Here is a 13,644-nt window from a genome sequence, read left to right as displayed (position 1 = left end):
TTAGTGTCTTCTGGAGTATGTTACATCTGATTTGAGTGCAATCTTGTGTAAAGGTTTATTTTCCAAATTATGTAAATGGGCAGATTTTCTCTGCATGCGTCGTTCGTAAGATCAAGTTAGTCTTGCTGTTGCTCTCCCAACATATTCCTGTAGCACGGAAGCTTAAACAGCATGGGCAAGTTTTATCAGTTAAAATGCGATTTGTCACATGCTCAATACAATTTCACTTCAAAGAACACATTGTGCATTTGTGCTAGAAGAGCCAATAATATCTGAAAGTATATTTTGTGGGAGAGGGGCCTTGTCTCTGCCAGGAACAAGAAGATTCTTAAGTTGCTTTCAGAATGACCGTTTAAATGAAAAATAAAAATGCCGTTTTATTAAAATACCAGGTTTTGAAATGGTACTCTCAAGGTTTATTATATACTACCCTTTTGAAATGAAATCCACTTCTATAACAACCTCTCTCTAACAAGGAAAGTAGTTTGTGTATTACTGGTACAACTAATTGTATAAATAAATTTATGACCATCATCCAAAGCATCAGATCCCCCAAAATAGAGGTGAACACCTATCCTAGAAAGGAAGTCAATGATACAATGGGGTTTTTTTTAATCAGTAATGCTAGCGGATAGGTAGATAGTACAAAAATAAGTGAGACCTGACCTTACCTTAAATAATGAAAGTTGTACGGTAAATGGATTTTCCCTCCAGAAAAGCCACAGATGTATTCAAGGGAAGCATGAACCAGAACATAGCCATGTAGCTTCTATACTGCTAAAAGGTTGCATTTCTTCCATGTACGAGGGCAAGAACTCTTGAACAATATTGCAGTTTCATCCAAGTACCTATTGAATGGCAAAAGCTTCCAATCTTGCTACCAGCACAAGTGAAAAGTATCTTTAAGCATCTTCAAGCACAAGCATTTCTCAAGTGTATTGACTTCATTCAGATCCAGAAAGTTAAGTGCTAATTCATGGAGCAGGTTCCTATTTTTTAAAAAAATTACAGACATCCACTGCTGGGGGAAGTGCAGCAAAGGATCCTAAATACTGTGCTGATTAGTTTACATGCCAAATTCATGAAAGGCTATTAATCTCAGTACCTCCCACCCACACTGATTTTTGCATGGCATCGTAAACTGGTTCTGGGATTTATCCCATTCCACCCCACTTCTGAGGTGGACTTACCTGGCAGGTGCTTTTGGGAAGAGCAGAGGCAGCTCAGAAGACGTGCTGCTTCTAGGTACCCATTGGCAAGTAAGTTAAGAGTGCAGTGCAGACACATTCTCTACACGTCAGTTCTGGCATGCTTTCTTCCTGCATCATCAAGGTAATATAACATAAGTAGCCGGGGGGGGGGGGGGGAGGTCACACCAGAACCCTTGAAAGGCACAAAAGGTAGCCAAGGACTGGATTGTTCTGTTGTTTTAGTGTTTACATGCAAGTGGGAAATGTCAGTTTTCACCTTTGAAATCAACGCTGGCTCTTTTTGATTTGAAGTTTGTAACTCATACAGCTGATGTGGTCTAATCTCACAAGCCAGAGAGGGAGCTGCATGCAAGTTCCGAGTCAAGGGATGGGGCTTCAGAACCCCTCAAAGCTGCTTGACCTGACCCACAACTAGCAGAAGCGAAATGTCATTCATCCAAAGCAAGCAAAAATACGCAAGTTTGCCCACTTTTTGCTGGTCTCAATTCAGCTTTTCTCCCTTGGGAGTCTGTTTTGTCACAGCTGTTCTATTGAAGCCTCCAGAGCTGTCATATGACAACTACCACCAGCTGGGAGGGGCAGAGACTTCTTGCACAGCCCTCTAAGGGAAGAAACTCGCAACTGTCAAGCCACATGGGTTTCATGCATTCTGAAGTAAAGCTATGCTCCCAACTTGCATTTGAACTTGAATCCCGCCATAGAAGTAACTTGTTCATTATAGTTCTGCCTCTTCGTGATTCAGGTTTTAATCCAAATTCTACTTACCTGGGAGTAAGCCCTATTTAATTCAATGAGAGACTTCTGAGTAGACATGATTATGAGTGCAGCATTAGTCACATCGGAGGAGCAGCGCTCTGGTGAACAGGTCATGAAGTTACTACTCAAGTGTTTCTTGCTCTTATATTTAAGTGAAATTGTATACACATATACTAACCAATGTGGAGGAAGTACCAGGTGAGGCTGCCAGTGCAACTCTCCTTTCTACCGGGCTTTGCAAATACTTGCATATATTTAAAAGGTTAAGACTGCAAATACTTCCCTGTACAAATAAGAGCCTATGCAAGTCACCAGGTAGGGAATCTGTTTTCTTCTTCTTCTTCCCTTTTCAGACCACCACAAATGAACAAGAAAGGCAGGGAGGCTTTGAAACATTTTTGAGTGTCTTAGTGCTGCTGTTACCCTCTTTCAAACTAATTAATACTTGTCTTGATTACATGCCAGAGCAGTCCTTTGGAAAAGCGGAAGGGTTTCCCCTATTCGTTTATATAGCCTGTAATTCCTCCTGAGGGAGCCCAGGGCTCCATGATCCGATTTTGAAACATGCTGTTCAAAAAAGTGATTCGCACCACTTTGAGAAGCATGGTCTGACAGATTTAGATCTAGCTGCAGAGTTTTGAATGTAACAGGCAATATGAGTAGCTAGCTGCCTGCCTGCTCACACCCATCCAAATATATAAAAAGCTATCTTTGAAGACCAGAGCTTTTAAACACAGGTGAATATGCCTAAATATGTTATGTTTGGGGACCAGATTTTGTTTTTGTTTTTGTGAGGAGGCATTAAAACTTGTCATGTTACTAGATATGTTGGGGGGGGGGGAATAAGAAGACTACTTTAACTCAAAAAGTTTAACTCAAAAAGTTAAAAAGGTGAGGCTTTCACTATCAGGAAAATAATACCCAGCCCTCATAGATCCTGGTATCAAGCAGACAGCATTTTCTTCAATGAATATTAATAACAATAGCAATAATCTATTACTTATACCCCGCCCATCGGACTGGGTTTCCGCAGCCACCCTGGGCGGATTCCAACAGGAGATTAAAAATACATTAAAACATCAAACATTAAAAAACCTCCCTAAACTGGGCTGCCTTCAGGTGTCTTCTAAACGTCATATTTGTTTATTCCTTTGACATCTGATGGGAGGGCGTTCCACAGGGTGGGAACCACTACCAGTGAAGAACTGAATTGAAATCTAGTGTCTTTATACTGTTCAAAATCAGTTTAATACTAACTAAGCAGCAGTTAGACTTTGTAGGCTGTCAAATCTCTCCTCCAACAGAAGACATGTCTTTTTCTGGAAAATAAACTGTATAGTCTGACACATTATTCTATTGTATCAACCTATTTCACTGTATTGCTCTTACACTGAATTTTAAATCAACATTTAAAATTATGCTAGCCTTAAAATATGCTACATTGCATTTCTAATATATAAAAATGGATAGTCCTACTGTTAAGTGGCTAACCTTGATTAGAAAATTAGACTAATTTTAAGAATTGATGTAGTGTTTAGAATATAGTGGGGAATTATTATGTCTTATAACAAAGGGCAAGCTTGGTTAAATGGGTAGTGAATCCAACCTGAGTGTTTCCAAAATGAATATGCCCTGCATGTCCACGCCAATACTACATTCAAAAAAGATTACATCACAGTTGATTTAATTTAAACAGAACATAAACAAAACTGCATATTCAAGATAGTTTAATATGTATTTTCTGAATTAGAAATATCACTTTCCTAAATGAAAATTACTAGTGTAATGACTCATTTCTCCCCCGATCACTGAATTACATTATTTACACATATAATACAGATTGATTGTAGCTCAAAACATTATTAAAATAAAATGTTTAATAGATACAAAGGATCTCTTTCCCCATAACATAGCTTTAGAGGGTGTCCAAACACCCATTTAAAAGTAATTTTCTATTAGCATTAAGCTATTTAAGTGCAAACAATCTTTTTTGGGGGGAGGGGGGAACCTCTATGATTGCAGCATCCATCTTCCTGAATTACATTTATGAAGCCAGAAAGTAATGACTTTCATTTCCCATGAGAGCATTCTAGACTAACCATTGCTGGATAAAAAAATCAGTGCAAAAAAACCCAACAATGAAGTTCTAATTTATATAACCATTAAACTTACTCAGATTTAACAAACATTTTGTTTTACAGAGAAACTGGAAAAGTTATACTATTTTTAACTGCAACACCAAAAGAAGTATTTTTTAGCAAAATCCTTCTTTCGGCCATCAGCCTAAATATTAGCTGTAAAAAGAATTCATTACATTATTATTTTTGTAAAACACTATGTGATTCACATAACTCCAAGTTTACACTCTGCCTTTAAGAATTTGTGGTGCTCCCTGGCTGAACAGCAGCTCCTGGTTCCATTGCCATTACTTCTTGTTCTGTGTTCAAAGATTTGCTAGCAGAAATGTGATGGCTATACTACAGTTCCACTTGGAGAATTGGCCTGGTTTTGGGATGGCAATAAACCCTGCAAACAAAGCAATTTGCATTAATCCAGCAAGAGAACCCAGCATTTAGTTTTCTAAACAGTTCTATATATATCTGTAGACTTTCAGTGCACAGTGGCATTTGCATATTATGACTTCAAAGTGATAGATCACATTGTTCGAACGTCTTAACATGAACGATTTCGCTCTTTATGTAGCAGTTTAGTTCAAAGTAACTTATAAGATGTAGATCATAATTAGAATTCCAGGGGTGTAGCAGCTGTAATATATTCCAGCAAGCAAGGAATATGGTTGCTGCTTTAAAATAATAAAACTTGACGAAGTGGGTTTTAGTCCACAGAAGCTTATACCACAGTATGTATTCATTTTTAATAGGCCCCAGGAATCTTGATTATGACCGTAGTACGATTAGATTTTAGCTCATGTCTTACAAAACTTAAGCTATCCTATTAAAAACATAAAGTCAGTGAGCTACAGGGCACATTTGTGCCACAAGTCTTTTACCAGGAGGTTACGATCAACATGTATCTCTCCCTGCTGTATGCACCTTGCAACCATAAGACACAGGTATTCGTGAGGGGCTCTTCAGCCAGATGTTTCAAAGTGCAAGCTACAGCCCCTCTCAACCACTGTATCTATGCCAAGGAAAGATGCTGCAGCCTATTGTTTCTTGGATGCAGAACTGCTGATTGGGGGGAAAAATTACCCTGCTTTTTCATATGACATAATGGACCCTGCCCAGCCTGTGGATCTGCCCAGCCAACAGAACCAATGTTGCTATGTCAGACATAGACATCGCAGGGAAGCAACCCTTTAATAGGAAATCATTTCACCTCTAATGAAACCCACAAACGGATCACTAACAAGCAACTGCAGCTAGTGGTTGCGCTTGCAGTGAACTCTCACGTTTCCAATTAGCATTTTTTAAAACTGAGTTTTAAACAATGGGAAATGCTCATTTCATATTTAATTTGCAGCTCACTAAGCAACCGTTTCTCCAATCAGAAACTGATCAGCAAGGCTAGCAAAGCTGGCTTTAGAGATACGGTTCTGAACATTTCTGTGTTACACCCCTCCCCTAACAGATACACTGGCATCTACACCTAACTTGGGTGCTTGTTTTTTTAGTTTTGTTTCTTAAATACCGTTGTTCCACTTTAAGTATGCATGGAGGAAATCCCTCATTTTGAATACTTGGTTTGCAGGTATTTTTCTTACCTGAATATTGTGAAATTCAGGTTGGATCAACCAGATGGGCGGGGTACAAATCATTATTATTATTATTAATTGTAATGTAGAATTAAGTCTTCAGAATCTACAGGAGCTCTTTTGGGGTCTGACCCAAATACTGAGAAAGCGCTATGAAAGAGAAGTATACTCCCTGCTCTTGAAATCAGGTTGGACAAAAGTGCCCTGCTTTGGAGAACACAAGCTACCCAGACCAGAACCTGGCCTGATATTTTCATCTCTTAAAAATGTCTAAACCAAGTTTATTCAAGATGACATTTCAGGTAGCAGCACAGAAAGACAGACATAGCTCTTCCGGGTGCACTAGGGTATAATTCACAGTGTCTTCATTTTAAGCCCAGTAGCCTAACCACTGTTTCGGTAGGCACACACTTTTCATATTATATTTCATATTATGCACAACATAGTCTAGCATACCCCACACCAAAGTTATGTCCCAGCGAGAAAGGTGTAAAACTGCTGATTTCAAAATGGGAAAGGAGCCTTTGAGAAAACACCACTCTGAATAAAGAGTATAGCATTAGCTAGAAACAAGAGACAGGAGAAAGTAGCAAAAAAAAATGTGAAGTCAGATCTAAACCATCTGCATAAACTTGCCTTGTCATAGGAGTGACGGCCCCAAAGTCGGATTCAATAGGCAAAATAAAGGCTAATGGACAACCCTTAATCAACGTAGCTAAAAAACACGGTCTGTTCTGTGGCTGATATCTGTATGGTCACTATATTCTTTACGTTTCTCATACATGTCAATATTAATAAACAAATTGCTTTACTTGGTTAGGCCACAGGTCCAAATGATGAATATCATCCAACATCAATGATTTACTGTTAACCCAGGTGTTCATAATCAGAGTTTGACAACAAAATTTGACTTAGTAGACAGATGTAGGTAGTGGTGCTCTCAGCTGAATTGGTGAGGATCACTTTTCACTGCCAAAGTCCCCATGGTTCATGCCTCCAGTTTTCATTTCTGCACATTTCCATAGCTCTTCACAGCCACCATTTCTTCTCATCTGTCACTGCTGGGGGGCAGGGGAGGAGAGAAGGGGAACATGTCCCCATTTCCAAGGCAGCTGGACCCATGATTTCCTATGGTGTGACTGCACATGCATCCCACTGAAAAAACGTAGTGCAGAGCAAATACATGTATTTTTGGATATGGAAGTGTACTCAAACATATATCCCTAATGCAAAAGTGTGTTTGGATGGGGAAACAGATCTCCCCCCCCCCCATGCATAACTTGAAAAATTGTCAGAGGTGTGTAACTTTCCCAACAATTTCTTTAAGCACTAGTATACAGCCTCTGAACGAGCAAGTTCTAATTGGCTGGCTGCGAGCAGCTAGCCTGACTCAAGAGCTCTGGACCAAGAGAAGCTGAATTCTGTGACCTGTATGATTATGAAGAAATTACATCTATTTGCTGGATTTGCATAATATGTTCTGCTTCTGCCAGGCACGAAGATCTTATTCATCCAGCATTGTGGCTTCTTAGAACTTCTATGGCATGTACCCATTCAAAACTATCTATGAAACTATAAATGCCGGAAGTGTGTCCTTTTAAAATAAAGCAACGAAAAGAGAGACCATCATATTCTAAACTCTGCATAAGATGGATTAAGTATGGGGGGAAATTACAAAATATGACTGACTGTTGTCCATTGGTCCAAGTGTTCTGATTAACAGCAGCTCTTTCCCAGTTCTGCTTGTTAAAATCCAGTTTAAATCCTTTAACAGCAGGTACTTGCCAGTGAATCTAGAATCTTCTGTATACAAACACCATGGACTCTCTCCAGGGCTGGCCCGATCATTAGAGGAAGTGAAGCATGCACCTCAAGTACCTGATTTTGAGTATCATTAAAGAGCAGGAAATTGCGGCTTATTCTTTTTACTGCCAGGAAGAAGTGCTTGAAGGATTTTCTTCCTCAGGTGCCAAAATAACTTGGCTGGCCTTGGGTACTATGTACCTTGAAAGGAGGCATTTGATGCTCTATCAGGCAACAACATATCTAGAGCGGGCCGTTTGCAACTGAGCTATGGACTTTTGCTTGCGGAGTACACACAATAACAGCCATTGCTAAGCCCAACTTTAATGATTCATTTTTCCTCCTATAGCCAGCTGCCAGTAATAGATCCATTAGCCAAAAGTAACTAAGAATGAAACATCTATGTTCAAAGGCAAATTGAACACTTTGAGCAGTGCTAGTTCAGCAAGGGTTGGCAAATTTTAATGATATTCTAATTATCTTCTCTTACTCTTTCCAAGTTCTAATCTGTTCAAGCTAACAAATGGTGACTCCCGTCAGCACAAAGCTGTTTGACAATATAAAAATGTCCTTCAAAATTATCTAAAACACTTGGGCCTGGGTCCAGAGAACTACATGACTAATTTGACACCCAGAAGACTTTTGTATTGATCAGTCAGTCCCCATCACCACAGGCCTGTTCAAGGAGCATTTAAGTATGAAGAACTTCTCATACTCGATACTTTTCAAGCTGCTTAGCCAACTAGCTTAAATACTGTGTGCAGCCTCCATTCACTTCTCCCCGAGTACAGCAGTTTAAGCTGTGGAACCCTAGGGTGTTAAAATATTATTGTAGCTCCATTTTGCTTCCTTTAATAACTTTAAATAATAATAATAGTAATAGTAATAATAACAACCACCACCACCATCCAGCAAATATTATGGGCTACAACTCCCACATCCCTGACCATGCTGGCTGGGGCTGAAAGAAGCTGGATCCCAGCAACAGCTGTAAGATCCCCAATTATCTAATTCTGTTAAAGCTAGAAGTAGCCCATTTCAGCTCTGAAGCAGTAAAGAGTTTGAAAAAGATCACTACTTGAAGCCTGTGTGTTCTATTATTCCCTTGTGGGTATTTTTGGTATTGTTTCATCTGTTTCTAGATAGTGCAGGGCTCTGGAGAAGGGTTTGCTTTAAACCCAAATAAGAACAGACTTTCATTTATTATAGTGTAGATCATTCCTATGTAATATGTATTTCTCCCCTAAATTTCCCAACCAGGGAAGAATCAAAATATATTTAGTGCCTTGGGGTGCAGCTGACATCTGAGCTGCTATGCCCCAAGTATACAGATATATTCAGGGATCAAATATATCTTGGCTTTGTGGGGCTTGGGAAACAGAAACTATCAACACTGTAATAAATGGTTTTCTTATAAAATGACATTGATCAGCTTCAACAAAATCTATTACATGCATATCTCAGTCACACGTAGGAAAGAAAAGAAGCTTAGCAGAGACATTGTAGAATAACTGAAGCCAGGTTTTCTGTAGGTCTCACACTTACTATATGCAGATCAATAAATTTTCACTGGCCCAACTTTCCATGGTTATTATGTAGGCATCCCTTTCAAGTAATCATTTACTCGATAGAATGAAAAGGTAGCTATTTCTCTATCAAATATAATAAGTAGGGCATAATACATCTTGAATCTCTTAAGGTACCATCCTTAAGTCTAAGGAGGGAATCCAGCTGCTCTCTATATTTTTTCCTTTTTGTTTGCACATACATCGGAGTGATTGAAAGGGTTCATCTACCATCCACAGAAGGGAGACAGGATCATTCCCTAGTTTGCTTTTAAAGAAAATTGACCGTATCAGAAAGGTTGTACAAGGAAACTATCAAAAAGAAATCCAACTATGATCAATATAAACCTTTTCTTTTCGAATGCTTGGCACATCAAGACAGGAAAAGGTTCTTAGAACGATTCAAGTATTTTTCTTGGGCAAGCAGACGAAGTTGAAACAACATTGCTTCTATGCAAATACTCAGGGAGGAAACCGGTACCTTGCATAACACACTGCAACAAATATTGAGACAGTGAGAGCCAAAGCTACCTGACAAACAAAAAAGGCTGCTCTCTTTCGGCGCAATAAAAACAAGCTATTCCATTCAAGACTGGTTAACAATGGGGAGCCCTATGAAACGCATTTAGGGGGTGCAGGGGGAGGCAGAATCGCCAAAATTTGCCTGCCTCCCATTCATCTGATGTATTACTTCTGTTGGAAAACTTCACTGGACACCACTCAATCTCTTTACAGAAATTAAGACTGCATAATCTTATTGATGTAATGTAAATTCTTCCAGACTTCTTCTCAAATATATCCACTTTCCCTTTTGCAACATACTCTGCTTCTATCAATGAGACACGAAAAAGCATTTGGCAGTAATTGGGGCACCGTGCTCTAGTGCATTGCATGTCACTTCTACAAGGTCTATTGCCAGGGGTACCTAACATGGTGCCTCCAGATGTTGCTGTGCTACTTATTCCATCATCGCCAACCATCAGCCAGGCTGGCTTGGGCTGATGGAGGTAGGAATCAAATGAAATCTGGGGGGTACCATACTGGTACCCTGAATATAGCAAACTTCAAGGAGCAATACCCTTCATATGTTCAAGGTATATACTCTCTGCAAGTAGGATCACACACCAAGATATGGTTACGGTTGCTAATTTAGCAGAAACTGCCGTACCCACTGAGGAGCTTGTCTCTCTCGTCAAGTTTGGAAGCTAAGTTCCCCAAGGGCCAAAATTAGGGGTGATCCATTCAAAAATTAAACTGGAGCCAGTGCAGAGAATCTTCAAATGCTTTTCCTGGGGAAAGCTATATGCTGAAAGTCAGATTAGACGCTGGGCTTCAAATGATTATGATCTTGCTGTGACACAGACTCTGTACCCGAAGGTAGCGGTCATATAACTCTTCAGCAAGGACAGCTCTACCCCCTCCCCTTTTCATTCTGTGTTTTCGTAAAGCTTGGGGGAGGGGGGTCACTGCCAGATTTAAAGCCACTTTGGTGCACAGAGGCAAATGGACAGGAATCAAAGGAATTGGGTAACTAGAAAGTAACGTAACCGAACAGTAGTAGGAAGTATGGCTTTGGAAACCAAGTTGGGAGATGGATTTTTAAATCCATATTCAACGTGCCAGCCTGGGGAAGATACCTTCTAGTGACAATACCATGCCTGCTTCTGATACAGTTAAGAACTCTTGCTTTTGGAGAGAACACAGAAAGAACCAAGTGGTCTAACCAAATTTGAATTAAAGTTTGCCAGCAACATCCTGCAGTATCAGCAGCCTACATTACCCAAACACTTCAGAGTTGCACGAATCTGTGTTTAAAGTTAGCCTTGGGTTGTCCTTTTATGCACTTCATTCTGGTGAGCAGCCCCTAAAGCGCTTAAACGTTAACGTGCATTGTTGATAAACAAAAGAGCTCCTGTAGAATCCAAAAGGCATCAATTCTCCATTCCATTGGTTGTTTAATGGATTTACATCATCATCTTACCTTCTCCCACAATTCCTTGTTATTTAAACTAGAAACACCAATTTTAACCACGCCCACTGCATATTTTCTCATTTAAGTCATATAACAATCCAGTATGGTATCTATGACAGTTCAAATGGACATGAATTATGACAGATCAATATAAGTAAGTAAGTCAAAGCTGACATCTGAAAACTGTATGAAATAAGAGGTTGTACATTGGTCATTTATAAAAATGGCAGTTACAGAGGCAGCAGTTTCACGGTGGCCATTTTTTGTTCAGGAATATGCTTCTTCCTGCATAGAAGTCTTAACTGCGGCAGATCAATATTAGAACTTCAGGCATGAGAAGCACTATTGACAGTTATCTACATTTTACAGTTCAGTCACACTTTTTATTTAATGTCAGTATACAGAGGACAACCCCAGTAAATTATTCTGTAATGTCAAGTATTTAGTAGGGTTCTTCAGCTGAAACAGTGACATAAAACGCTAAAAAATAAGCAGTATGAAACAAACATGATTTTTTAAAATTATAAATATAACAATACTTATTAAAGCTTCATTATTATTGCAACAGTCAATTTAGTTTAACAATTTGTTATGTTAGAAAGGCTCTTATGAAATTTATTCAAGTTGTCAAGAAATTAGATGGACGTTTATAAAGAAAATACATATGAATTTTACTGTTGATTTTTTTTCACTATATCATTACAATTTTGTACAGTATCACCTAACGTGTCAATCTTAACAAATTCATGTATACAGATTTCATAAATGCAGGAAAAAAGTCTCGCTTTTAAACTTTACACAAGTTATGTGACAGTAAATTAGCTGGTTTTCTTTCTTTGAGAACACAAGCAGGCCAGCAGTTATTCTAAATGCAAATTTAGTAGCTTTAACGTGGTAGGAGGAGACATATACAGTCTTTTCAAGTACATAACTGAGTTCCAAAAGATCAAGCATTTCTGAAAAGTCTTTAGTAAGAATCTTTCCCTCCTAATCTGGACACCCACATAATAAGGCAATTACTCTTTCCTGGCTTCACAGAAGTAACTGGCCCACTCTCAACTGGGCAGCTTCTTAACCTGGTGTACTAAGCCAACACCAATCCCGAGAACTTTGCATGGCAATATTTCAAGGAATCCCAACTCCCATTTGCAGTGTTTATGGTTCAATATATTTCATTTTATATCATGGCAACCTCAAAATCAAGAACTGATTTAGCAATTCCTAACCATCCCTGAATTTAAAATTAAATCAAACAAAATAAGATAGTACTTCCCAACAGCACTTTATACTTCAGTTCTAACAAATGAAATGCCCTTTGCCAATGAAGATTTAGTAGTAAACGTGACGTCTTCCCATGCCCAAATAGTAAAACAAAATGTCTGTTAAAACAGCAATGATAGAACTCATTTAAACATGATGCTGTACTATATAGTTCCTGTTTATTGGAAAACTAAAGGACGTTCTATAATTTAACTCTAGATTTTTCCCTGTACAATATAGTTCAAATAAATATTCTAAATTTCATGTGCATTTTGTTGTACAAAGTGGTAACACATTTTCTCAGCCAGGGTATATGCTGCCATTTCACTCAACTACTGTATTCATTTGCAGTTGTCTACTCTTTCTTACCATGAGTTTTCCGGTTAAGTAGTGGCAAGTTCCCCTGAAATTACAAGGGGTTGTAGATCAGGGATAACAATGCTTTGGCCCAATAGGTTTTGCTAGACTGCAGCTCCCATCATCCCCAGCCTTTGGCTCTGCTGCATGGGGGTTGATGGGAGCTGCAGTCCAGTAGCACCTGGAGGGCTGCAGATTAGCCTGCTACTGAAAGCAACACCTCCATGTGTGACAGTAGCACTGCAAAAGAAATGCAAAAGCTTTCCTGCCATCTCTGCCATACGATGTAATCAGGAAGGAAATGGCCGAGAGATAGATAAGCAGTTTTGTCTTTCCCAGTAGTACAGCATATATACATATATATTTTTACAAAGTCATTACTGAGAAGTTTTGTTTCCTGTAGAGTAGGTAGTTTCTCCCACAAATTAGTGCACTTCTAAAATGTTGCTGCGGTATGCAACATGGGCTTGTCCCATGTTTTCTGCTGAACATGGTACTTTAGATCTGAACTCGTGTTTAAGTAGCATTTCAAAAGAGAAAGGAAGTTAAGGAAGCTCAAGACATGGTGCGAATGCTACACGGAGGTCATAATGTTTGTAGCGTAGATCTTCTTGCTCCAACCCGGCAGCGAGTCTGTCTGTGCCCTATGGCGGTGGTGGGGGGAGATATTGTCCAGTGACATCTGCAGGGCACTACATTGGCTTCCTCTGCCCTATGGGTCTCTGAGACTCAAGTCTAGCCAAGTATCAGCCAGACAAAAGCTGTTTATTCTAGGGAGGGACTGTCCGTACCAGGGATGGGTTAGCCTGCGGCCTTCCAGGTGTGGTCAGACTACAACTCCCATCGTCCTCAACCATCAGCCATGATGGCTGGGGCTGAAGGGAGCCCAATACGAATACCGCAGGTTGCCCGTCCCTGCCTATTCGAACCCTGTTCTTCTCAAGAAAATAACATTTGCTTTCCTGACTGCATCAGCCTGGCAGACAGACAGGTGAGGAAGGAAAA

The 13,644-nt window shown here is 39.5% G+C and overlaps 1 protein-coding gene across 2 annotated transcripts in view; it reads right to left on the bottom strand.

Annotated features, from left to right (window-relative positions):
- Nucleotides 1–3,677: 3,677 nt before the first annotated feature.
- Nucleotides 3,678–13,644, bottom strand: part of WDR20 (WD repeat domain 20) — a 50,304-nt gene continuing 40,337 nt past the window's right edge. For both annotated transcript variants that reach the window (XM_083614920.1, XM_083614921.1), the window contains exon 4: nt 3,678–4,493. In XM_083614920.1, the coding sequence (XP_083471046.1) occupies nt 4,440–4,493 (54 nt within the window). In that variant the 3' untranslated portion in view covers nt 3,678–4,439. The remainder of the gene's footprint in view (nt 4,494–13,644) is intronic.

This window comes from Podarcis filfolensis (assembly GCF_964270895.1).
Source record: "Podarcis filfolensis genome assembly, chromosome: 1".
NCBI classification, from domain to species: Eukaryota; Metazoa; Chordata; class Lepidosauria; order Squamata; family Lacertidae; genus Podarcis; species Podarcis filfolensis.
The sequence above is the reverse complement of the archived record's forward strand: the minus strand, read 5'-3'. Positions and strand labels throughout refer to the sequence as shown.